At 37.1% G+C, this 25,465-nt stretch overlaps 1 protein-coding gene across 4 annotated transcripts; it reads left to right on the top strand.

Moving 5' to 3' along the window:
* The first annotated feature begins 4,008 nt into the window (after positions 1 to 4,008).
* jph1b (junctophilin 1b) lies at positions 4,009 to 25,252 on the top strand. 4 transcript variants are annotated; one of them, XM_043255082.1, is made up of 6 exons: positions 4,009 to 4,656; positions 7,422 to 8,184; positions 14,397 to 14,515; positions 16,743 to 17,407; positions 18,032 to 18,129; positions 22,809 to 25,252. In XM_043255082.1, the coding sequence occupies exons 1-5, from the start codon at positions 4,278 to 4,280 to the stop codon at positions 18,110 to 18,112; spliced, it is 2,007 nt and encodes a 668-aa protein (XP_043111017.1). In that variant the 5' UTR covers positions 4,009 to 4,277; the 3' UTR covers positions 18,113 to 18,129; positions 22,809 to 25,252. The 4 variants fall into 4 exon arrangements, with proteins under 4 accessions (XP_043111017.1, XP_043111009.1, XP_043111001.1 ...); XM_043255074.1 differs by lacking the exon at positions 22,809 to 25,252 and adding an exon at positions 20,234 to 20,725; XM_043255066.1 differs by lacking the exon at positions 22,809 to 25,252 and adding an exon at positions 19,878 to 20,725.
* The last annotated feature ends 213 nt before the right edge of the window (positions 25,253 to 25,465 follow it).

Below are 25,465 nucleotides of genomic sequence, written 5' to 3'. Positions count from 1 at the left end.
GAGAGTAACTAACAGCCAACCTTTGCTTTTAAAAAAGCCTTGTTTTAACAATAAGCGCTGACATAATGGCAAGATCTCATGCTGTACTGGCTGAAATCATAGTTTCGAAAAAGAGATGATGTCATGCAACCCTGTTTTTCAAGCTGATACAAGGGGCGCGATAAGGAGCGGCGTATCCAATGCATTTTACAACTACACTTCCCAACCAGATTTCGTTCAGTTTTTGTGCCGCGTAGTGGATAATGACCAACTTTACAGAGAAAGAGAGTATATTTTATACGTCCTGCTCTCACAGTGTATGTTCTTGCTCACTTGCACAGCGAATCTTACACGACAAAACTGTGCAGTGTCAACTGTGCAGTGTCAGTTACGTTATTTCTGCAGGTTAAAAAGTGGTTAAGCACTTGCGCTGTTTTTCTGAGATATCTGAGAGCCCGGTTTTTTGACGTCTCGTCCTCGGTGAGGGGTTGCTCATCAGCTTTGGTGGAAATCCACTGCAATATGTCATGTGAAATTGTCTCAGTATGTCTTGATAAAACTGTTTCGTGGTTCTTTGTTCATATTTCTTAACCTGTCTATTATGCGGTGGAAAATAAACACTTTTTAAATGCGTTTTCTGCTGAAATATTTCTTTAGGCACAAGGCACGCATGCCTTTTGTTATTCATGTCTCCTACAAAGACTCGTTTTGATAGAGAGTGCACTGATGGCTTTATCTATAGGAATATAGTTTGGCTTTGCAATGCCCTCTGGGAAATACTGGCAGACCTGGTTTTGTCTTTGTTCCATCTAAGTGCTTAGCAAGTGTTATTGTTGGCCTGCTGTTCCGTTTCCCTCCCGTTTGAGGCCTGAGCTCTCTGCAGTGCCCCCAAACAAATACTGAGGGCCCAGCCTTTGTGAGAACCACCGCGAACTTCTGCCTAGAGAGGCACGAAACAGGTCTTAAATGACCAGCTGGTGTGCTTTATTTTGTCAGGTGGCCATGAATATAAGAAAAATATTGTATTGGATAACAGTGCTGCCAACTATTGGATAACCATGATGCAACCAAATTTGCTCCTCATGCGAACAATCGTGTAAGCCAATGCCATTTTGCAAGTGATTATAAATTATCATGTTTGGTTTATGACGCAAGGAATCATTCAACTGTTCTGCTGTAACCACACACACAAACACAAAAACTCCAGTTAGTTAGAACAAGACAGAGATATGACTTTTGGATAAAGCAACGTTCTTATCCTAAAATAGACTTTGTGTCTCTTGTCCTTAATTTAATTTATTCCCCGCTGCTTAACCTATCAGCTTTAGGTATAAGAATCTGTGCTCTGTTTTAGGAGCGGTCCTGTCTCTGTATGTTTATTTAAACACAGCTGCTTTTTTAGGGAAAAGGACACTGACATCATAACCATGTTTGCCCAAATGGAACTAGAGAGACGCCTATTTCACGTCGTATAATTTTTCAAAATGATTGGAACAGTCATTCGGACATGCAATAAACCGAATGTGTACTTAGAACCAATGGCTGCATCCAAAATGAGGCATAAGAGAGGAAATATGTATTTATAGATGTTCATACTTCATAAAAGAGATGTACTGTAATAAGACATTCGACGTTCAACTACTCCAGTCCCAATGGGAAATGTACCAAGCACACACTGACATCTTGTGGTGTGTTATGGTAAAATGTCCTGCTGCGTTTTGGGGGGGGTATTTTTGATTTTTTTGTATTTTCTTGTTCATTTCGGTTGTTTATTCGCTTGTCTGTGTGGCACAAATCCATGTTTGTATGTCTATGCTTTGTTACTGTTATTTTATTTTTTATTTTCTTGTGCTGAAAACCAGTAAACAAACCTGAGGGGGAAATGTCATGAAGCAAGCCGTTACTTTTCGTATGGGCCAATAAACCTATTTTCGCTGTTGTTTTTAGCAATAAAATAACTGAAGCTAAACAACTCACGTCACTAAAATTAATAAATGCAATGTTGTAGTTTCGCGGGAAAAAAATGTAGCCTTTGACATTGCATCCAGAGGATTGAGAAACTAGTAGATGGTGGATAGACACCACTATTGGTATTACTTTTTTCTGAAATACTTTATAAGATATATTTCGTTCACAGCACCTGTTACTAATAATAATGCAAAAGGTTAGCAATAATAGGTGTCAGAAAATACAATAGCATTTTATTGGGTAAAAATTTTAATTCAAGTTAAATCAAAAGTAAATATTTGGTCACACTAGTTTGGGAAGCAGTCACTAACTATTACAACTTTGCCTTAATAAACTCCTAATTTGCTTCTTATGAATATTTAATACGAAAGGGTTAAAGAATCCACAATATAGTTATGCAATATATAGTGTGTGTTTTGTAGGAACATACTATTAAGCAACTAGTTGTTATCTGTCAAAAATGTAACTATATTTTCAAACTGGAATCATTTTCTGACCATATAAATAATGATTTTAGTAATGATATAGTATTAAAACTGACAAGTATCATCCAAGTCTGTTAACTAAGCTTTATTAGCTTAGCTTTTCTTAGCTTTACTTGAGTAATTTACCACAGCCGTATGCTATGTACATCTGCAATCATTGTTTTAGCATTGTTGTAAAATACTGTCCACATGGATGAGTGTTTCTATTCTGAGGACTGATGACGTTGTTTGTCACCTTTTGCATGGCGCAAGTTCATTCATCTTTCAGCAAGTCGGTGTCTGACATCATCCGAGTGTTCAGTCTATATAGAAACTGCTATCTGTGGGGCAACATACTGCTAAAATGTGTTCGGATGGTTCAAATGCAGCTTTGTAGTCTGTAAATGACGCTGCCAAGAAATTATACATTTTTAGGATCTATTTTTAGTTATCGGAACAAAGTGGCCGATCATTACCAGCACTAAAGCTGCAATAAATCCAGGGACAAACGTGGCCACATCTGATCATGAGAGGGGTCGGCTATTTTGTTGTGACAACATTACCACTGTTTTCTTTACTAGTTACAAAGATGTGGCACACGTTATGGACAAGGTAAGCTGCGTAATTATAGACTTAATTGTGAACTAAACTGGTCTGTCTGTTGGAGGGAGAATTTAGAAACAATAAAAGTCTATGCCAGCTCCATAAATCTCAAGGTCCTTTGGCAGCCCATTTTGTCACAACAAAATTTATTATGAAATTTGCTCAACATAGCTGTCAACAATGTGATGTAAGAGCTTTGCTACATAAGCTAGGATATGTTTGACTGCTGTTTACAATTTTTCTATCTATCTATCTATCTATCTATCTATCTATCTATCTATCTATCTATCTATCTATCTATCTATCTATCTATCTATCTATCTATCATGCAGAGTCAGAGGTGGCATGTAAATGATCACACTATTGAAGCGAGACCTACCCGCAAGCTACCTGAAGCACACCAAAAGTTAATTTAATTTATTTAATAAAAGTTAATTGACAAAGGAAATCTATTTATGTCATTATTTCTAACAGCACCCTAATTTGACAGCGTTTTCACACAAGTGCCTAAAACCTCTAAGAGCCTTGCAGCTTTGCAGGAAGGTTTCTTGAAGCATCTCGGAGACATCGCCGCAGATCCTCTGGAGTTTGTTCTTGTTTCTTCATGTCATTCCACACAGACTGGATGATGATGATGATGAGGATGATGATGAGATCTCTGTGGGAAGCACAGGTTGTAATCAGACTCACTGTGCGAACAAATTTCACTGGATTATTAAATGAATTCGCGCTTACATTTTCATGTTAACTGGCTTAAAATAATTTCAAAATTGTATATTTCGAAAATATGCTCGCGCGAATCCAAATCTGTCTATTTCGGATGACCCAAAACTAAAAGTTGCTCCGTTCGCCCACCTTTAACGTGAAACGACGTAAACGTGGTACAGCGCGAGGGCGGGCTTGTAGTACTGACGTCATCAGCTGGGTGTCTCTCGCCCGGCTTTGGGCTCCTGTCTCCTCTCTCTCTCTCTCCCTCCCTGTGAAGCGAGCAGGGGGGAGAGGATCATAAAAAAAAGCCAGGAACGGCGACAGTGACAGCGCCTGCGGCTCCGGCGCCTGTGCGCGATCCTCCCTCTCACTCACCGCCAACACTCGCACCGATGCGCGCCCTCAGCCATCTCCGGCAGACACCACCGCATCACAGCACTGCGCCCGCGGTCTGAAATTCACCCCCCCTTTTTTTTATATCGTTGTAGTTGTTGAGCATCCGACAGACGAGCTGCCATCGAGACGCAAACACTTTCATTTCGATCCTTCATCTGAATGACGGGCGGACGGTTCGACTTCGACGATGGCGGCACTTTCTGCGGTGGATGGGAGGACGGAAAAGCCCACGGACACGGCATCTGCACCGGCCCCAAGGGCCAGGGCGAATACTCCGGGTCCTGGTCCAACGGGTTTGAGGTAGTCGGGGTGTACACCTGGCCCAGTGGAAATACATACAAGGGCTACTGGGCGCAGGGGAAACGGCACGGGCTCGGCGTGGAGTCCAAGGGGAGGTGGCTGTACCGCGGGGAGTGGAGTCACGGATTTAAGGGTCGGTACGGGGTACGCCAGAGTCTCAATACACCTGCCAGGTATGAAGGCACATGGAGTAACGGACTGCAAGACGGATATGGGGTCGAGACGTACGGAGACGGGGGTGAGTTCAGCGAAACATCACTTGACCTATTTAATGTTCTTTAAAGTCTTGCGTGTTTGCGATGCTGCTGCCGCTGCAGATGGAAATCGGGTCTCTGTTTTGTAATGTATCGTTATAAAACTAAGGCCTCTTCTGTAGAATATTGTAAGGATTCTGTTTTTCTTTCAATTTTCGTGGAAGATCAAACGAGACCACCCTCTTGAAGCGCCTGGGTTATTTCCAGCGCCTATTTATTTTGCCTCTAAATCACAGCCTGCAGATTTATGAAGCGGTTTGTCCATGCAGTTGAGTTGATGTATGGCATATAACTGGACTGGTCAGCAGAAGTTGCTCACAGAGGTCAGGGCTAATAATAGTTACATCTGCAACATGTCAAATCAAAAGCTCTTCCAGCAGACTAGTAGACCAGCAGACAGGTTCTTGTCTCAGCTTATTTCTTTTGCAGGCAGCATTTGTGCTATGTGGAAAAATTCTGTGCTGTCGTTTCATTCAGTGGAAGTTAAATCGTAAAAAATGGACGTATGGAAAAATGTGTAGAACTGCTTATTTTAATTCATTATTTCATGCTGTGTGGAGGGGCAAACCTGTATAAATGACCTGCTGAACACAAAAGATATTTTGAAAAATGTGGGAAAATGTGTGTAATTTGATGGAAGCCATTGACATACATAGTATTTTTTTCCATGCTATGGAAGTCGATGGCTACCATCAACATTCTTCATAATATCCTCTTTTGTGTTCAACATAACAAAGAAACTCACTAAGGTTTGAAACTACCTAAGAGTGAATGATGACAAGATTTCGTTTTTTAGGTGAACAATCAAGAAAAAAAAGATTAAAGTGATATTTTGGTGCCTATATATTTTGTGGTTTATAAGCATACTTTATACGCAGTTTATCAGTATAATATTAATGTACAGATATACCTAAATGTACTTTTGTATCAGTGGTAAAACAGGAGGCTACAATGTGCATTAAAATGAATCAAAATATTTCTATATCTAAGTACTCATCATGACAGGTGAATTATGAAACAGCAAATTTTAGCACTAATTTGTGAAAAATTTTAAATCTATTGCCTTGTTAAACATAATCTTGCGCTGTACATTTTTGATGGAAATATTTAATATTATAATATTTAAATAAAATCAAAATGAAAATATGAAGAAGAATAAAGAATCCTTTATTAAATGTAGCTAAATTGCACAATTAAGTGATTAAGCAGCATTACTGTTAAATTACTTTTAGATTGCATAGTAATATATTATTAAGTCGTTTAAGAAGAAATTTAAAATCAGGGTAAATTAATATTTGGCAAGGACCGTTAAGTTCTCTTGAAATGTGGTGGCGTCAGAGAGTTGGGCCTACTGTTGAATTTATGAGGCAGGGTCGCACATTACTGCTTACTCATAACTCACTTTCATCTTCTGCAAAGAATCCTGAAAATAGTGTTATAGCTCAGCTGGACTGCTGAGACAGTGGCTCTTTTGCACTTTGTATATCATAAGTCACTTCCATTCTGCCGCTTACCTATGATTGGAATATAAGCTTATTAGCATTACTGCTGTGGAGGCAATGGCATATACAGAATCATAAGGAATGAGTGGATAAATAGGTAAATAAATAAGAGTTATGGTTGGCTAGAGTCACAAACTTCACAACGGCTCGGATTACTTCCATGTTTTAAAATAGTGCTGGCTCTGCTGTTGAAGCTGTTAGGTCTGACAGGCCGGCATATGAGATATAGGAGGGAGAGCGGTTCACTTCGTCACTTCAGCGTCATAGTGTGGATTGGATTACACCTGTATGTTACTAGCCTGATAATAATTTATTTAGTTATAGTCTGATGTTATGTTATTTATGCATTTTAGCACTTTGGATATTATATATTTGCTTTAATATAAAACTTTTTACCTAGATGGTGACCATGGTGGCACTAGGGCTGTATCTACTGTATATCAAAGTATATATATATACTGTGTCAAATAATGAAGATATAGCCCTTGACAGTAAATATATTTAAAATTAATGCTGTTTTTTTTTAAGTGTCATGATTTCCACAAAAACATTAAGCAGCACAACTGTTTCAACAAAAATGATAATAAGAAGAAATATTTATTGAGCCTCAAATCAACATTTTTAAATGACTGTAGACTAGTAATGACTACTGAAAATCCAGCCTTGCTATTACATGAATAAATTACATTTTAAAATAGAAGACAGTTAAATGGCAATAATCATCAATGCAGCCTTGATGAGCATACAGGGTTTTTTTTCTTCTCACAAATCTTTCAATGTCAAATCCTACCAACCCAGAACATTCGAAAAGTATTATGTTTTGGAAGATTATAATCATGGTTGCTGATGGGAACTTGTCCTTGAAGTGATTTATTACTAAGTAGATGCTCTCATCCAGCGTCTTTATTCTTAAATTCAGAGCACAGAAGATATTAGGCTGATATTTGACAAGCTCTTTGATTAATGATATTGTTTTGTGGAATGCAAAAAATAATTAATTAGTTGTTTAATTAATATCTTATTTTAATTGATTAATTAATATCTTAATTTATTTTAATCATGTAAATGAATTCATCATTTAATCTAATTAGCTTGAAAACAATGTGACGCCTAAATAAAACATTGCTTTTTAAAAAACATCGAAGCACCCAGATATGTCAGTTCCTCTGGTGTTTTCTTTTGTTTGTAATCCCTGTATTATGTGTTATGCAATATCTAGACTAAAGTCTCCCTAATCCCTTTGCCAGGTACGTACCAGGGCCAGTGGATGGGCGGCATGCGACACGGCTATGGCGTACGTCAGAGCGTGCCTTACGGCATGGCCACTGTCATCCGCTCCCCGCTGCGCACCTCACTGGCGTCCCTCCGCAGCGAGCAGAGCAACGGGTCCGTTCTTCACGACCACATGTCCGACAGCCCTGCTGGCACCCGCGGCGGCTTCGTCCTCAACTTCCACAGCGACAGCGAAGTGGGCTCCGGCAAAAAAAAGGGCCTTTTCCGACGGGGTTCTCTTTTCGGGAGCCTCAAGCAGCTGAGGAAGTCAGACTCCCGTTCTTCCATATCCAGCAAGCGCAGCTCGGCACGAAGCGACGCCACCATGAGCCGCATCAGCTCCAGCGACGCAAACTCCACCATTAGTTTCGGCGATGGAGAAGTGGCTGACGAGTACATGCCGGCTGAGGACAACGTCGATGCCACCACCACCGAGTCGTACATGGGCGAGTGGAAGAATGACAAGCGGAATGGGTTCGGTGTCAGCGAGCGCTCCAATGGGATGAAATACGAAGGCGAATGGATAAACAACAAGCGCCACGGCTATGGGTGCACGATATTCCCCGATGGGTCGAAAGAAGAGGGAAAGTACAAAAATAACGTTTTGGTGCGCGGCATCAAGAAGCAGCTTATTCCTCTCAAGAACACCAAGACGAAGCAAAAAGTGGACCGTGCCGTTGAAGGAGCCATAAGAGCGTCTGCCATCGCCCGAACAAAAGTAGAAATTGCCACCTCAAGGTTAATACTTCCTCTAGATCAGTCCTACACCACATGACCAATTGCATCTTAAGGACATAATTACAACATTTGATCTCACTCTCTTTCTTTCTCCATCTTGCAAGTTTCTTCATCTAACCAACAGTATTGCTCACAAATAATAGCATCTGCATGCTGTATCCCAAGCTGTAGGGAGTTGAAGGCTGCTCATTCGCCCTCATGTGAATGAGTGAAACGCGACCAGGCAAGCAGCTATTGTGCAGAAGAGCCCCTTTGAATAGTCCGTTTGCATGAGTGCCATCACATGCCCCCCAGCCATAGCTCTCATACTGATCACATAATCAATGCAGGGCCAACAGGACGTGCAGAATGAAGTCACAGATGAATCGGGGTGCCAGTTGTAACGTTTATAATCATTTAAACATTTTTAATGGAGAAACGCCATGGTATATTTATCTACAGATTAATAGGGTCTATATGTTTCTAAGAGTAGTTAAAGCATAGATGTAATTTACTCAGAGGAGGTACTTATGTAACTTTGGTGGTATGTGTAAAGGCAAAGCAGTTTCGTTCCTCTGGGATTGAATTACTGTCAGTTCTTTTTATGTACGTTATACATAACACATAATTATCGATTAAGTCACGCATGGAATGGTGGAGGAAATTACTGATATTGTTTTCCCACTCCTGAAAACTAAAAGTTCTTTTCTTAACTCTTGTAATTCATCGGAACAGCTGGATGAAGGCACACATCGATTTTTGCAAGTTGAAGCAGGTTGTGAAGATCAGTGTGTTAAAGAGGGACTCAGTAATGTTGTGTGAGCTGAGCGGTACCGCGGATTCATGTAAGGACATGTGAGCTTATATTCTAGTGCTAGCGCTGATGTAAGAGAAGTTTCTCACTTGCTTAGTATCAATTTTCCTTTCATTTAAAACATTAGTTATTCCTTTTTGGGGGTTTTCTCATTTTTTTTCCACCCAAAAATTTTACTTTTCATCAACATTTACTCATCCTCATGTTGGCCCAAATGATAGTGGAACACAAAATGTTTTATTTGCATAAATGATGCAATACATTTTTAACATGAGTGTGAATGAAGAGAGAAAAAGCATCAGAAAAATGGTTTAATATGAATTGCGTTGCTCAAAATCTCTACGTTCACCCCAGTTTTGAGTTTATCAGTGATCTTAGATTTGAGAATGAATAATTCTTTTAATTAGTCAGTTCATTCAGTTCACAAAGCAGATCTGAATGATTTAGTTTAATGAGTCAGACTGATCTGGCTCTCTAAACTCTCTTAGTGTTTAACTGGTGATTATCAGTACATACTGGCCTAAATTTTTATATTTTAAAGCTTCATCTGAATCACTTTTACATTCTTTTTAAAGCTTGAAAGTCCGGTCCTAATTCTTTGTAATTATAGGAGACACCTTCTTATACCGTTATTCTCCCTTTTGTGTTTAACGAAAGAAAATAAGTCAACCGAAATGTAAATAACGACACAGTATTCATTTCTATTTTTTTTTGGGTGGAACTGTTCCTTTAGTGTTTCTTTATTGTGTTTTTTATGTGCAGGTTTATTAGGGCTTTTTACTTAAGAAGTGTTTTGCTTTGCTCTATTAATGCAGTTATTTACTTCTTTATGTCAGCACAAAATGCGTGTCCTTGTCCTGTTCATTCATTACCATGTGCTTCTTTCCGATAGCTGAAAGAGTATGAATTTTAATGAAAGCTGCTATAATGAGGCTTGCACAGTCCATGTAGCTAATGAAATAGTAATATGTCCCAGAGCTGCTGGATGAATTAAATATCTCTCAGTGCCTTTGAAGATTGTTACGCAGAGAAGTGATAAGCACTGTGAGGGTTCAGGGAATGTGTGGAGAGTCTGAGAAGGCTTTGGATTGCCTTGAAGGAGTTTGGAAAAAAAAAAAAGAGCGAGAGAGAGAGAGAGAGAGAGGGGGGTCTCAGGCCTGTGCTCTTTCACTCATGTGTGTACTATGTGTCAGCACTGAGCCTGACTAAATAAGGCAAGGCAGGAGTTGGCTTCTCAATCGCTGACAAGAATATAGTCTTGCAGCCGTCACTGATACAGTAGCCAGTCTTCGTCCTGTTATCATCTGTTAGAGCACTCAGGTTTAGAGCTGCATGTATGTGTGTGTGTGTGTGTTTATTCTGTCAGCACTGACTTTCTTTTTACAATTCCTGCCAAAATATTAGAGCTGCAACAATTACTGTAAATTATAAACGGGAAAAATTTTTGGTCATTTTTTTAGAAACTTTTGGTGAAAGCCGTTTTTACCATGGTTCATTTTTTGCAAAAAAAAAAAAAAAAAAATTATTTCATATGAGAGATTTATGTGTCCTTTGTATCTGGTAAAGACTTTAATGGATGGGATTAACCTGGACAGATTAACAATTTTTTCTTAATCTTCTGTTTGTCCTTAACATCAGTTTATATAGAGGATTGTTTCTTCTGTGGTAATCTACTTTATATGCTGCGTTTTAAAGCGAGTTGTTGATTTCAAAATACTTTTATTTGACCCCAAATTATCATGTTTTAGGGCTGTCAGTCAATGTTTTTAACATTAAATTAATTTTAAATGAATTAAATACACTACCATTCACAAGTTTGGGATCAATACGAATAAAAAAAAATACAGTAAAAAGAATAATACTGTGAAATATTATTACAAATTCAAAATAACAGTTTTATGTTTTAATATATTTGAAAATGGGATTGTTCCTGCAATGGCAAAAACCTTTTTCACCAATTGTCACAAGATTCTTAAGAAATCATTCTAATCTGTTTTATTATTATTATGAATTTTGAAAACAGTTGTACTGATTATTATTTTTGAGGAAACCGGGATTCATTTTTTTCATTTCTTGGATGAGTAGAAAGTCCCATAGAAAACTTACTTGAACAGTAGTTTATGCTGAACGCAGTTTAATAATGTAAACACATTTATTCAATTTCATTCTGTTCTGTATCTTTCTAAAAACTAATCAGAGCACTTTGGTCAGGGGTGCATTTTCCAAAAGCGAAACTTGTGACCATAGTTGGCTAACAATGCTTTTGGGAAATGCACTCAAATGTCCACAGCGTTTCTCAGTAATTGCAGAAAGACATGTTCAAATCAGACATAAACTAGACTTTAAGTAGGACTCATTAACATTCTTTGAATTGAATTCTAACTGAAATGAAATATCTCACACCAGTGAAATGCTGTCTGTGATTCAGAGACATGTTAATGCAAACAGTCCATTAGAGGGCTACAGACCAGTGAAAAAAAAGTCTTACTCGTCACACATGCTTTGTGTTGTGTCATTCTGAGAAATATGGAATTTGAGCTAAAGAAAAACTATGAGATTAATCATTCTTAAATATTTTTAATGATTTGCAGCCTCATGTTTATATAGTTATGAGTGTAGTCGGACATGTCACTGAAAATGTCACATAAACTAGCAGCGTAAGAGTACTTATACAGAAATATACATTTGTACAGGCTAACTGGACAGATCAGAACCAAGACACGTGTTGAGTTGCTGTGGGCTCAAGCGGGGAGGATGTGCTCCTCTTCACATCTTTATCTCAGCTCTTGTGTGTGATAGAGTGGGCGAATGTGAGGAGACACTGCCAAATTAAAACCCTCAGAATTTCTGCAAGTGCTCCATCTGTCGCCTAGGAGATGTTCTTTGGCTCAGACTCCAAAGAATATCACATTAGGTCCATTAACGCTTGGGGAAGGTGCTGCTTATTACTTGGCTGACAAATAGTATGTAGATGCTCTCTTAATATTGTGTTAATATTATATATGCCTTGTGTGTTATAGTAAGTGATAGATATCTTTTGATGTGCACTGAATTCAAAGTTGTGAATTTAAAGGGACAGTTTATCCACAAACATCATTTTCACTCACCCTCATGTCATTTCTAAACTGTATGATATTGTTTATTTTTATCATTTTTTGGTGCAACACAAATATCTCCATACAAATAGTACATCTAAGTATTCTGAAGTCGTACAGTAGCTGTATGTTACTAACAGACTGAAGTCATTTTTACACTGATAAGCTTTACCACTTTGTTTGCTTAAGTAAATAATGACTTTTAAAGATTTTTAGGTGTATGGAGTATGGAAGTCGTTATAATGGTTTTTTTTTTTTTTTAAATCTCTCATGCTTACCAAGGCTGCATTTATATGATCAAACATACAGTAAAAACAATTGTGAAATGAAAATTTAACAGAACTGTTTTCTTTATATAATACATTTTAAATGTAATTTATTCCCATAATGACAAGACTGACCTTTTTTTTTCTTTTTTGTAGCAGCAGTAGTATGTCTTTGCTGTCACTTTTTATAAATCTGCATCCCTGCTACATAAAATGATTTAATTTCTTAAAAAAAAAAAATCTTACCGACCCCAAACCTTTGAACGGTAGCATAACTGTTAAAAGCTAGCTCTTGAGACCCAGTTCTAACATGTTTCTTTGGCTACAGAAATCCAAAGGCCCAGTGAACTAGATGTATCTCCTCGGGAGCTGATCTGTGATGGGCTGTTTTGGACTAAACCATAATAAATCATTAATCCCGTTCTCACAGGGCTACTTTCGCTCACCAGACACTCAGTATATATGTGTTAGTGCTACCACACCATGACATGACTCTCTAGACCAAGCTTACTGTATATCTTCAAGGTTTTATTTATCTGCGTTATTGCAATTCTCAGCAGAGGACTGGTGCTATAAATCGCAGGTATACTGTACTGTATATACAGAAGGAAAAGAGAAAGATAGCTAGTTTCATTCATTCAACCAGAGCTTTAGATTCAATTTAATTTATTTGCATCACTCATCCTTAGAATGTGACGCTCCTCCCCACAGTTAAAGACTATGATCCCTTAAAAGCAAGCTTAGCATAACAGTTGTAATGTGGATGGACTTCGAAAGATACTTTGTCTGGAATGTTTCTTGACAGACGGCTGACACTTATGTCTTCATTCAGACTGCATGGTCTGGTGCAAAGAGGAAAAAATTGTATTCGTTAAATGTTTAACAAATAATTAATGGTTGAGGAGAAAGCACTGATTTTCATATTTTAGTCTCCATATGTGATGGGAATTTTAAGTAGAACACTGTCTAAAAGAAGAACAGTCTAGTTTTACTGATAGGAGTGAGTAACCTTACCAAATAGTTTAGAAGGTATTAAATGCTAAATGTAAAACAAACTAAAATAAGGTTAACAAGTGTTAATCCAATGGGTTATTTAAGACTTTGTGGGCTGATACAAAATGCTAAATTATATTTAAACGTTTATAGATTAATTATGGAGTATATTGAATATTTATATATTTGCAGTAAAGTTGACATACATCTGTGTAAATATATCAATTATTTTTTAATGGTCTTCAAGTTTAGTTAGGGTTAGTAAGTTTAGAAACCCTGCTACGTTTTTTAGGTTTAGGGAGTTTTTTTTTTTAATTGCCGAAGCTGAATTTTCAGCAGCCAATCTTATAATATACTGATTTATTCCTTAAGAAACATCTGTTGCTTAAAATATTATTATCAGTGTTCAAAATATATAAAGTGTTTTGCCACTATATATTTTTGGGAAAAAATAAAAACATATATATATTTTTTTAATTTTCTGTATAGAAAGTTAAATTGTTAAAAACTTATAATAGTTTAATAGGTAATAAAAGCTAAGACATAACGTATGTGAAATAGAAATATTTTACAACATTTCACAATGTTTTACTGACACTTTTGATCAATTGAATGCATCTTTGCTGCATAAATGCATTCACTGCATTATTATTATTATTATTATTATTATTATTATTATTAAATTTTACAGACCCCAGATTTTGAAATGGTAGTGTATTTTAAATATATTTGTTTTATCTATTGTCACCCATGTGACTAGATGTTTAGATATTGACAGAGGACAATCCTGTACTCTTTCAACTGATTAATGCCAACGTTTTGCTCTATTTTAACGCTGTTAGCTTTTTGGAAAAAGAAAGAATTTCACAGCATAGTAACTTCATAGTTCCTTAGCTTCTCTTAATGAATGCGTCTTTGTGTGCTTGTGAGCGGCACAGTGGACTCGCAGTCACTGCAGCGGCGGTGGCTGATAGTGCCAGGAGCAGTGTTAAAATGATGTACCCTCCTCCCATATCTTATTGTCCATGCCGTCTGACTCCAGCTCTGTCTCTTTTCTTTACCTAGAACCGCACACGCCAGAGCCAAAGCAGAGGCAGCTGACCAGGCGGCCCTGTCTGCCAGCCAGGACTCTGATATCGCCAGAGCAGTGGCCAGAGATCTGTCCCCCAGCTTCTATCAACCAGGTATCCCACCATGGATGTGCACATCCGCTTTTGCTCATGCACACACACACACACGCACGTTTTCTACACCCTTTCGGCCCTCCCTAATTACTCCCTTTGTGTCCTTGTCTTTGTGTCTGGGTCAAGTGTCTCTTTTTTTGCCTCCCTGTCAAGCAAAGGCAAAGGGAGCAGATGCAATTGTAAATGAGTTGTGAAGGGGAGGTATATCATTTGCATAAATTGCTGCTTCTCTAAACCCAGCTCCGACCGATTTTAATTCCTGCAAATTAAAAAAAAAAGAATTATAAATGTGTGCGGTAGACTGTATTATAAGTGACCCTGGACCCTGGTCTTAAGACACTTTTTTATATTTGTAGCAATAGAAAAATAAGTAAATAAATAAAGAAAATAATAATTTTGCCACCCTCAGATTCCAGATATTTAAATAATTGTATTTCAGCCAGATATTGTCTTGTCAAACCAAACATCAATGGAAAGCTTATTTATTCAGCTTTCAGATGATGTATAAATCTCAATTTCCAAAAATTATTTTTTATTGTAAACAATTGATATGTTAGCATTAACAACATAAAACTAGTTGGTGAATGTCACATGGCATATATATGTATGATTCATAATATCACATTAACCTCAATTCAGTGAGGCCACAGTTTCTTCAACCTCTTTCTACTCATATAAAGCCTTGTTAAAGCCAAAAAGCCTTTGGCATTTGTCCATACATTACCAAATGGTTTCGGGATAATTCCTAAATGCTCCAAGTGGAATCCTTAAATCCCCACCCCAACTCAATCGCAGGACTGCATGGCTGGCCAGTGACGTCTTGCTTATGAGGCTAAATATATTTTACATATTGTGGATTACTATGTCGTGCTCAGAATCCCCGTTGCTTCCTGAAATATTTAAAATAAATAATATATAAATAATTGTCTGTTACTTTAGCTCAATTGTCAGTTAATTGCACACTAGCCGGTTTTGACAGCTCAACCTCGTTGGGATTAAAGCTGCTGTATGTTTGCAAAGAATCACACTGCTCAATCCCTACAAGTTGGGTAGCTGTTTGTGAATTATAGCCATTTTACCTATATCTTTAAATAAACAAAGAATAAATGTTTATACTAACAGGGCTACCAGCTCGAGTAGCGTATCAATTTGTTGTTTATAATAAATCTGTTACCGTGTGGATGGAGTTGGGCATTATTCAGAATTGACGTATGATCTCTGCAGACAGATTTACATTACATTATTTGTTTAATCACATTTAATAAATGATTTTTGTTAGATCAGGGCAGAAAACACTTAATTCCCCAAAAAGCATTATCTGTGGGGTATAGCCATTTGTACAGAGAACAATCAAGTGTTGTGTTTCCCCCAAAAATGTGTTTTCTTGCAGAGATATTAAAATTTCGTTTTTTTTGCCCAGGGCTAGACAAATTGAATTCAGTCTACACAGAGGGAATGGGGTAAAAATAACAAATGTTTATATTAGTGAGACACTCATTTTGGTTTCCAGTCTATATTTTATTTCACAATAATTAGGCTGCTGCTACTTAAAAGCCACATTATAATATCAATCCTGCAGATTTATAAAAATCACCAGGTTCTTAAATTCTCATTTGTCCACCTAGAAATATCAAAATACCTTTTCTGTCTCAACAAAGTATCAGCACAGCTCACTCAAGGGAGCAACATGGATGGATTTTTTTTCCCCTGAAATGTACTGACAGTTTTGTTTGAGGGTTCTTTGTAAAAAGGCTGATAAACAGCATGATTTATTTGTGGTCTGGGTCTGGGCACAGTCTAGTGCAAGTTCTAGAAAGCCCATCTGTGTCAGCTGTGAGGCCACTCTGGCCATATCGGTGGTCTGGAGAATCTGGAGAATGACTGGAAGCTCAGACTTCAATCATAAAGCAAGTGGCAAAGTTCTTAATGTCCGTCCCTGCATAAACACTAACAGACTGAGACTGTGAAAACGTGAAATTGCATCTGTTGCGCTGGCAGTTTATTCTGAGCTTGATATTCACAAGCAGCACTCTTGAGATGTTTTGTTTCTGAGTATCAAGCATTTGAGCCGTATTTAGACGTAACAAAGTCTTTTGGTTAGACAGTAATAATTTGAACCTTTTACTAAGACTGTCTAAATGTAAAATTCTATATTTATATAAAATGCAAAAATATAAATGAATCAATAAAAAAAGTAAACTAATTCTGAGTTTTATGCTCTTTTAAGGTCCTGACTATATCAAGCAAAGGTTTTCCAGTGAACCCATCGAGATTAAAGAAGTACCAGAAGAAAAGAAAGAGAAATCGCCTTCAGGAAGTCCGCACTTTTATCGCAAAGGCACGACCCCAACCCAGTCCCCTTCCCAAAGTCCCGGGCCCACACCGCCTCCCTCCCCCCCTCTCAGCAAGAAAAAGCCCTTCTTTAACAGAAGTGCCCCAAAAGCCATCAAAGAGAACAAGCCCCCTGCTGCCGAGAGCCTGGCAGCGGGTGTCACCAAGGTTACTTCCAGGATATCAGACAAACAGGAAGTAAAACAGGAGGTAGTACCCGTAGCCAAACCCTCCAAGCCGCCGGCGCCGGTCGCCAATGCCTCCAGCCCTGGGAACGGTGAGCTGCACTCCCAGTATCACGGATACTATGTGAAGGCGGAGGTGATGATGCCACCTGATGATCCGGAGATCGAAGAACTCCATGCAGCGTCAACTGCTCATAGCAGGATGCCCCCCCCGCCTGCAAAGCAGTACCGCGCACCGACCCCCAAACCAGTAATGGCCAAAGAGAGCAAACCCGAACCCAAACTGAAGAAACAGGAATCATTGAAGCCAAAGAGCCTAGCAGAAACTAAGAAAGCCAGCATGGAAATTACTTCTGACATTGTTGAGGAGGAGTCAGTAAGTAGCTGCAACATGCATGACATTTATCAGTAAAATTACTATTTTAGCAATATCAGTATAATGTGTAGTATGACTATCTTTTCACATAATCTTCTATATTCTCTTAATATTAAAATGTAATATTATTTATTTAAAATAAAACTAAATAAAAAATGCCGTCATTTTAAGTGCTATGCATGAATTTAGGCATCACAACATTTATAATGTTAAGTATGAGATTTCTCAAGTGTATATTTATGTTTTTAAATATTAACAAAATAATTGAAATGATACTGCAAACCTAACGGTCTAATATTGACTGATGCTAATAAATTTGAACATTTTTAGTAACAGAAAATAATCAGTATGGTATTAATACACTGTATCGTGCATGCAATGGTGGTTTTTATTTTTAGCATCTAAAATACATTTTTTGCCCATTAAGTAATAATTATCAGCTTTTCGGTATTAGAATTGAAATTTTGCATAATTTAAATGCATTTTTTTATTATTTATTTAAAAATATAAATTAAATATTGCCCATTACTTCAAAATAATTATCGTGCCTGATACTTTGCTATACGTGAGCAGGTGCCATTCAATTGCTAACCTTCAGCTTTTTCTCTTTCACTGGTTCTTCAGGGTCCCAACTCAATATTGGTCATACTAGTGATGCTGATAAATATTGGACTGGCAATTATTTTTGTCCATTTCCTCACTTGACGGCACATTAAACTCAGGTAAGACTCTCTTACTCAGATGGAGGATTTTGCAGGTTGCCATAGGCCCTGATCTTTGCCCCATGTCAGTCACCAACTAATGTAGTCTACCTTACTCTTGCCATGTAATTGCAGCTGTGCCTGAATGTTATTCAACATAATTACTTACCCTCTAACTGTTTCGACCCTTCAGTGAGCTCATGAAAACTAGCGGCATAGGCCCCTAATTCTCCGCACTTGCGTCAATGGCCTTTAAAACAAAATGGCGCCAGTCAGACTCAGACACAGGCAAAGGACTGGACGACTGGAATTAGAGCAAATCATGGGAGAAAGACGAAACCCGGACCATTCGGCCTGAGCCAACCCAGTTCATCTGGCGATGATTTGTGACTCGCTTGGGCTCTGAAAGCTGAAGCAAGCAGTCGTTGGGAAAGAAAAAGAATCTGCTGATCCAAGCCGTACCCAGTCAAGTGCATGTCCACCCCGCTGCTAAGGGGAGGGGTGGAATGGGGGGGACTTAACTGGATATGTTCGGAGATGCACTTTTAGTTGACGGAAGCGAACAGCTGCCTTACTATTTTACCAACTGACGTTTTAAAGGGGAGATGTGCAGTGGGTTGCCAGTGTGTTTGGGCAGCAGGAGTGTGTACCAGTGTCCGCTTTCCGCTTGGTTCGAAACACCATGCACATTTTGAAAGGGTCACTTGCCAGTCTTATTCCATTACCCATCTCTACAGCCTTGTCTAACATCTCTTACTCCTGTTTCGGGAGATTCATCCGTGACATGCCTGTGCATGGTACTGGTTTAACGACTTTGTCTTGACTTTTTTTTGTTTGTTTTCCTTTCCGTTGCGTTTTATATTTCTGCACCTGTAGCTAAGGATGACGAAAATATCTAATGTAAAATCAAACCTGAAAATAACAGCACGTTACAGTTTGGACTGTAAGTTTTAACATGTCCTATGGAGAAAAAATCTTTTTTTTTTTTTTTTTTTTTTTTTTTTTTTTTTTTTTTTTTTAGAAAATAGTGTGTGGTTTGATTAAAAAAAAACTAATAATATATATATATATTTATTTATTTAAGGTATTGTAAAAGTGTGTGTGTGTGTGTTTTTTTTGAAAGATAGGCAGTATGTTTGAGATTGTACTAGGTAAAAAGCATGGCTTTTATTTTTGTTGAGAAATGACTAATTGTGGCATTTTGCACCTTTATTCTTCACGGCCTGAGACTGTGCCCTATAACCCCCCAAACCCCTCACACTACCCCTTAACTTGACATGTGCAGAGCGGTACCTGCCTCGATATTATGCCTGCTAAATTGTGTTGAATACATTCAGGTCGACCCACTGGTTATAAATGCGAATGTAGAGATGGTTGCCTTTAAAGAATTTGTAACAGTGTTATAGTTTACCTCAGAAAATGTGATTTTTGAAACGCTGTCTTAATTAGGAATTTTTGTGGAAATCTGCTGTTATTCTCTATTATTTTGGTCTGGTGGTGCATGAGGATGTGATTGCAATTATTGTGCACATGGTGCATTTGCACCAGTATTTAAATGACAAATGAATACATATAAATAGATCTATTTTATATACAAAGTTGGAATATATTTAGTCAACAGTTGGACACTAAACAGCCTTGACTAAAATTACAGCACCGCATCTTTTGCTGATTAATTCGATCATCCTGCGTGCATGGTGTATTCGTCGGCTATGGATGTGTCGCGTGAAGCATGAATTTCAGCAGTAACAGGGTGACTGTTTTTACAGAGGTTTTGTCAGACTGCGAGAGTATGTGAGAGGGAAGGAGGAGGGAAGAGAAGAGCATCAGAATGGATGATGGCTTGTCATTTGACAAGAGAGAATAACCTTCAAATATAGAACAGACTTATTTTTAAAGAAATAATATCTTTTAAAGAAATATTTCTCTTTTTTTCTTTTTGTGGCGGGGTAATCATCTTTGATTTACACTCATTGGCTATGTAAATGGCTGTTTTTTTTGTTTTCTATTTCTGTTTATATTCTGTCCTGACCTGATACACGTTAGACGTAATTAAAACTTCCCCTTAAAATCTGGCGTTTGTTAACCAATAAACACTTTTTTGTTCATTTTGTTTCCATTACAGAAAGGGTCATCTCTATACCAGGAAAGGTTACAGTTTCTGTATTTTTCTATAAAAACAGCTAGTATTTAAGATGGTTTATTGTAAAACAGCATTTAATTGAACTCTTTTGTGCTGTTATGAAATAAGATCTAGCGTAGCTCTTCGAATTGACCGTACAAAAAATTCACAACTGAAGAATCATAAAAGAATCATGTTGCATTAAATCTATGTAAAAGCAAAAAAAGGGGTTAATAAAGACCTGCAACAGCACAAAAGGGTTAAATACAGCATTTAAATGCCTAGAATCTGTCAATGTAATATCTTAACAGTTTTAAATGGGTTTGAATGTATTTTCATTTTAAAGGTTAAACAAATGGAAAAAATGTTGCTGAAAGTTTTGATATGAACTGTCCCACACACCTTAATGATACTGAAACGTATATATAGATATATATTATTTTTTGGAAATTATTGATATAAATTATAATTAAAAAGGTGACTTTTCAAAGTCTTGAAGCATGTCCTTCCATTGTTTTTTCCCATTTCATTGATCAACACCCAGACTAAAATATCATGTTTATTAGACAAAGAAGAGTTTTGAAATGATTACACACACATTAATGCAGAAAATTATTAGACAGAGAAGAGATCAGACATTACTTCCATGCCGTCTCTCTAGGCTTACAGGTATGTTTTATTTTAGAGCAGTCCTTCCCCCTTGAGTGTGAAAATTGTTCCTTGTCTGGAGGATTGCTGCGGTGATCCTAAGACCAAAATAGTGCGAAGCAGCTGCTGTTGGCTGGGAGAGGGTCGTATTTGAACACCATGAGAGTTGCGCCAGCCTATGTCGTCTCTCTCCTCCTCTGAGCTCAATGGAGAGAGTGGAAGGTCACCCACCAGCTGCTTTGTTGTTCTCTTTTAGTATGTGAACATGGAGCCCATGGTGAAATACAGTTAATATAGAAAGAGCCTGAAATAGAGGCTCAGCCAACAGACATAACACTAAGTTCTGTTTCTTAACAGCCGCAGCCATTAAGCATCTAATCTCACGTGACATTTTACCTCGGTAACCCTTTTGCTGACGCACAAACAGGAAGAAGATCGCTCCGAGGTACTGTATGTCACGTAGTTACATATGTAGTCGCTCAGTCAGCACTGATGGAATTTCCTCCACCTTCGGGTGTTGGGTTATTGTTTGCATCATTTCTGAAAAATATCTTTCGCCCCGATTGGTTGAGACCAACTTAGATCCGCTATAGTTTAGGAAATATTTTTGTGGGAATTGCCAAGGTCAAACAGTATCAGTTACACAGAATTTGTGGCATGTGAATGGGAGACAGTGAGAAACCTCAACCATCTCAAACTACATAGACTAGCTCATATTTCACAGGTCATCACTTCTTCTAAAGAAAAGGTTTGCTGTAAAGAGCCATTGTGAACAGAGGGGATCAGAATGTTTTTCTTTTTTATTAAAAATGAGCAATCAAGTACAGTGGTCTTCTAACCAGAAGCAAAGTCTCTTATGTTAATATATGCCTCAGCCCTTTTTTCTTTTTTGCAAAAATGTCACATTATTAAGTAATTAATATGTAAAGTAATTAATTTGGAAGTCCTCTGTTTTGTTGCTCGAGGACACAGAAACGATGATCATTTAAAACAACACAGAGTCCATTAATGCATTCTAAATTAAATGTAAAATTTAACTCAACTCCCCTTCTTTGGGATTTTTTTTTTGATAGTGAGTCTCCCTAATTAACCATGTACTCTTACCCCGCTATGCCTCCTCTCTGCCATTAGATCTAGATTGATAGGCCCCCAGGGTCAAAGCTGCGAGGTCAGCCCGTCCTGAGACACCTGCTCTCTCTTGTCAGGCCTGTAACACCCACACTCCCACTGAGAATATGCCACCTCACACCCAACCCTCTTGACAAGAGCCGTAGTGAACCCCTTCTAACCAGCACATACTGTATATCACTTCGACAAATACAGCATGTGCCTGCTATGTGGTTCTCATCAAAGATTTGCTTGTTTTATGTCATACGGAAATACACAGAGGGCTGTGAGTCATGAACACAAAGGAAATACACTATTTGAAAAATTAATAAAACAAAACTAACAGTAGACTTTTATAACATCACAAAGAAATTTCATTTCAAATAAATGCCTTGATAAATGTCTTGATGAACGCTGAAAAGAAATTATGAAAAACAAACTTGATACAAATAAGCACTTTCACAAATTAAATTAGATAAATTAGATTTGAAGTTATAGTACATCAAACATTTTTATCTGTTTAAATTATAATAGAGTTTCTCGATGTTTCACTGTATTTTTGATAAAGCTATATGCATGTACACTTTAAACTACTGTATTGGCATGTTTGTTTTTATATACTTTATTCATTACCGTTTGCATTCATTAAGCATAACACACAACTTTTAAGTTAGTACTTTACATGGTTATTCGTGTTTCTGTGATCAAGTGTCATAAGGTACTCATGTCTCATGCAACACACATTTACAAGAAAGGAGTGTGAGCTACTCCTGGCAGACGCTGTTGATAAGGCTGTTATTTTAACCTCCTTTAACTATTTCAGTCTGTCCAAACTTCAAACAGGAGGCAGTTCTGAATGAATGACAATACTCAGCAGCTGATAATGCGCCATGCATCCAGGAAGAAGAATCAAGTTCCTAATTGAAAGGCTGGGTGGGCCGAAGAGGCGGCCTTTACCATTTGGCTGAACCTAAATGTTCTTAAAAATACTACCTGGTATTTTTATATACTATACAAACAAACAGTGTTAATATCAGTCATTTGAGATGGATTTTCTAGATTGATGATTACTTGATCTGATCAGAAAGCTGAACTGAAAAAATAAAGCCTGTCCTATCCACCTCCCAGATGTGGAAAGAATTTGTTTTTCTTATTGCCATCATTTTTCACATTCAGAGTGATGTTGAATTGTATTGCCAGTTTGTTTTCAAGGTCATCAACAACATTTATAGTCAGGTAAATCTGATACACTCCCTATAAAGTAAAATTGCAAACTCTGTTTTACTATTAAGATTAATCTTATATTGTTTATGTATTATTATTTATATCTTGTCATTTATAGTATATATATATATTTTAATACATGCAATTTCAGTCGAGTGGATAAAGCATTATGTTGACTACTCACCTCGGGGCCAAAAAGTTCTTTCACGTAAAATGGAATAGTCTCGTGTATTGTTTCTAAAATAACAAGGACACAGTCTCATCGGTTATCTTAGCTGCATCACCGCAGAAAAATATAATGCAGTAAACATATTCCAACAGGTAGTACCTCCTTTGATGATGTAACAGAATTTTAAATCTTCACAGGGAAAATCTGGCTCCAAGTGATCCAACCACATCTGATCATTGTAGTAAACAATACCATGATATCCAATACGACTGATCGTAAACACTGGAAAATGTCAACAGGTCATGTCCAAGTTTGGTTGTTTCATTAATAAGGTTACATTAAAAATTGAAATGGTTGAGATATAGAAAATCTTACTTGGGATAATTCTATAAGTTACAGAGTACAAGGGCACTCCTAGTTTGCAGGGAAAACCTGTCATTGACAGGTAATACAACGGACCTGGTTCAAGAGAGAGTATTAGCTGTTAATAATCAAATCTGTTTGTTTTTAGGTTATCATGTATCGCCTTTTGTTGGTTACTAATATATAGGTTTCCAACAGTAATTTTTGTATGTAAGCTATACTGTTAAACAATTCAGTAAGATATATTTATGAAGTAATAGTTTCATTCCGAAAGGACATGTTAAATTCATTAAAAGTGATAATAAATATAGTTATAATGTAACAAATCTTTTGATCTTTATTTATTCAATAAAAAATGCATCAAGGTTTAGAAATGATAGGCATCAAATCAGCATGATAGACTGATAGATGAAGGATCAGGTTACTGACCCCAGAATTATATGGACATGAATTAACTGTGTGTATATGAAGTATTTGATATTTCACTTACCATCAAAGGTGTACCAAATATCAATACTTTCTGAGGAGCACATTAATCGTCTCTCTGCAGTCACAGACGACATACAAAATAACGCAATGAAACAAAGAAAAGCTGAAGGGCACAACAGCACCATACCTGCTGTAAACGCTCTCTTTCTCTCAGAAGAGTTAGGCACAAATTTCAAACAAAACACCAAAACTAACAAAAAAATCTTTGTTTGTGATAAATGCCTGTTTGTGAAACGCTATTGGTTTGAAACCTGCCACATGTGTTTTTTAGTGGGAAGTGCCAGCGGTTATGTGAAATGGGAACTTTTAAAAAAAGGAAGTTGTCACGAGACAAAATCACAAAACAAGCAAGAATTTAAAATTCACTGTAAATGATTTCATCTACAGTTTCACACATATTTGAAACATACTTAATGACATAACATTTCTCCAAATATCTGACAAATGCAAATAAATGACGAAAATGACATTTTTTCTATTGTTGTTTTCATGAGTATGGTATATCACATACCTCTCGTCTAAACAAGGTGCAGTGATATCAAAACATTTTTTGAAACATTTGCTTTTTCAAGGTAATCAAAACTTCTGATATTCACCCTAGAAGGTAAAAGGTAGGTCAACTGAATTAGGTATTGAAGTAGGTAAAAAAAAAAAAAAAAAGTCTGTATAGTGAAAAAGTGTTATGACATATTATTACTGTAAATGTCTTACGTCTTAATATGATTTTATTTATAATATAGTCATTTATATTATAATTACCTTGGATTGCTCATCTCAAGGCCATAATATTTTCTCAAATAAATTGGACTAATGAAGTGTTTATAAAATAAGAATGTGGTCTCAGTGAGACACATTAATACACAGCTGAACCACTATGTTTCATGTATTAAAGTCTAATATCTCCTTTGATGATGTTGCATATTTTCAAATCTTCACAAAGACCATCCTGCTGCATGTGATTCAACCACAGCACGAAATCCCATGTGATTGTGAACACTGAATGAATAAAAAAGGCACGTAAATTCGAATAAAAAAAAAAAAATCAGAATTAAAATTAGTTAAGTATAGTTATGTTAATACTTAAGAAGTGCAGCATAATTTGGCAAGTCCATTAAGTATACATTATATGCACATAATATAATTAACATAGAGCATTCATTTTTCATAAACTTTAATAAGTTTCATTTTCTAAAAAAAAAAAACATGGGGACGCAGACACTGCCAGGAGATATTAT

Source organism: Puntigrus tetrazona, chromosome 2, assembly GCF_018831695.1.
Source record: "Puntigrus tetrazona isolate hp1 chromosome 2, ASM1883169v1, whole genome shotgun sequence".
Classification (NCBI taxonomy): domain Eukaryota; kingdom Metazoa; phylum Chordata; class Actinopteri; order Cypriniformes; family Cyprinidae; genus Puntigrus; species Puntigrus tetrazona.
This window is presented reverse-complemented; position numbering and strand designations above follow the sequence as displayed.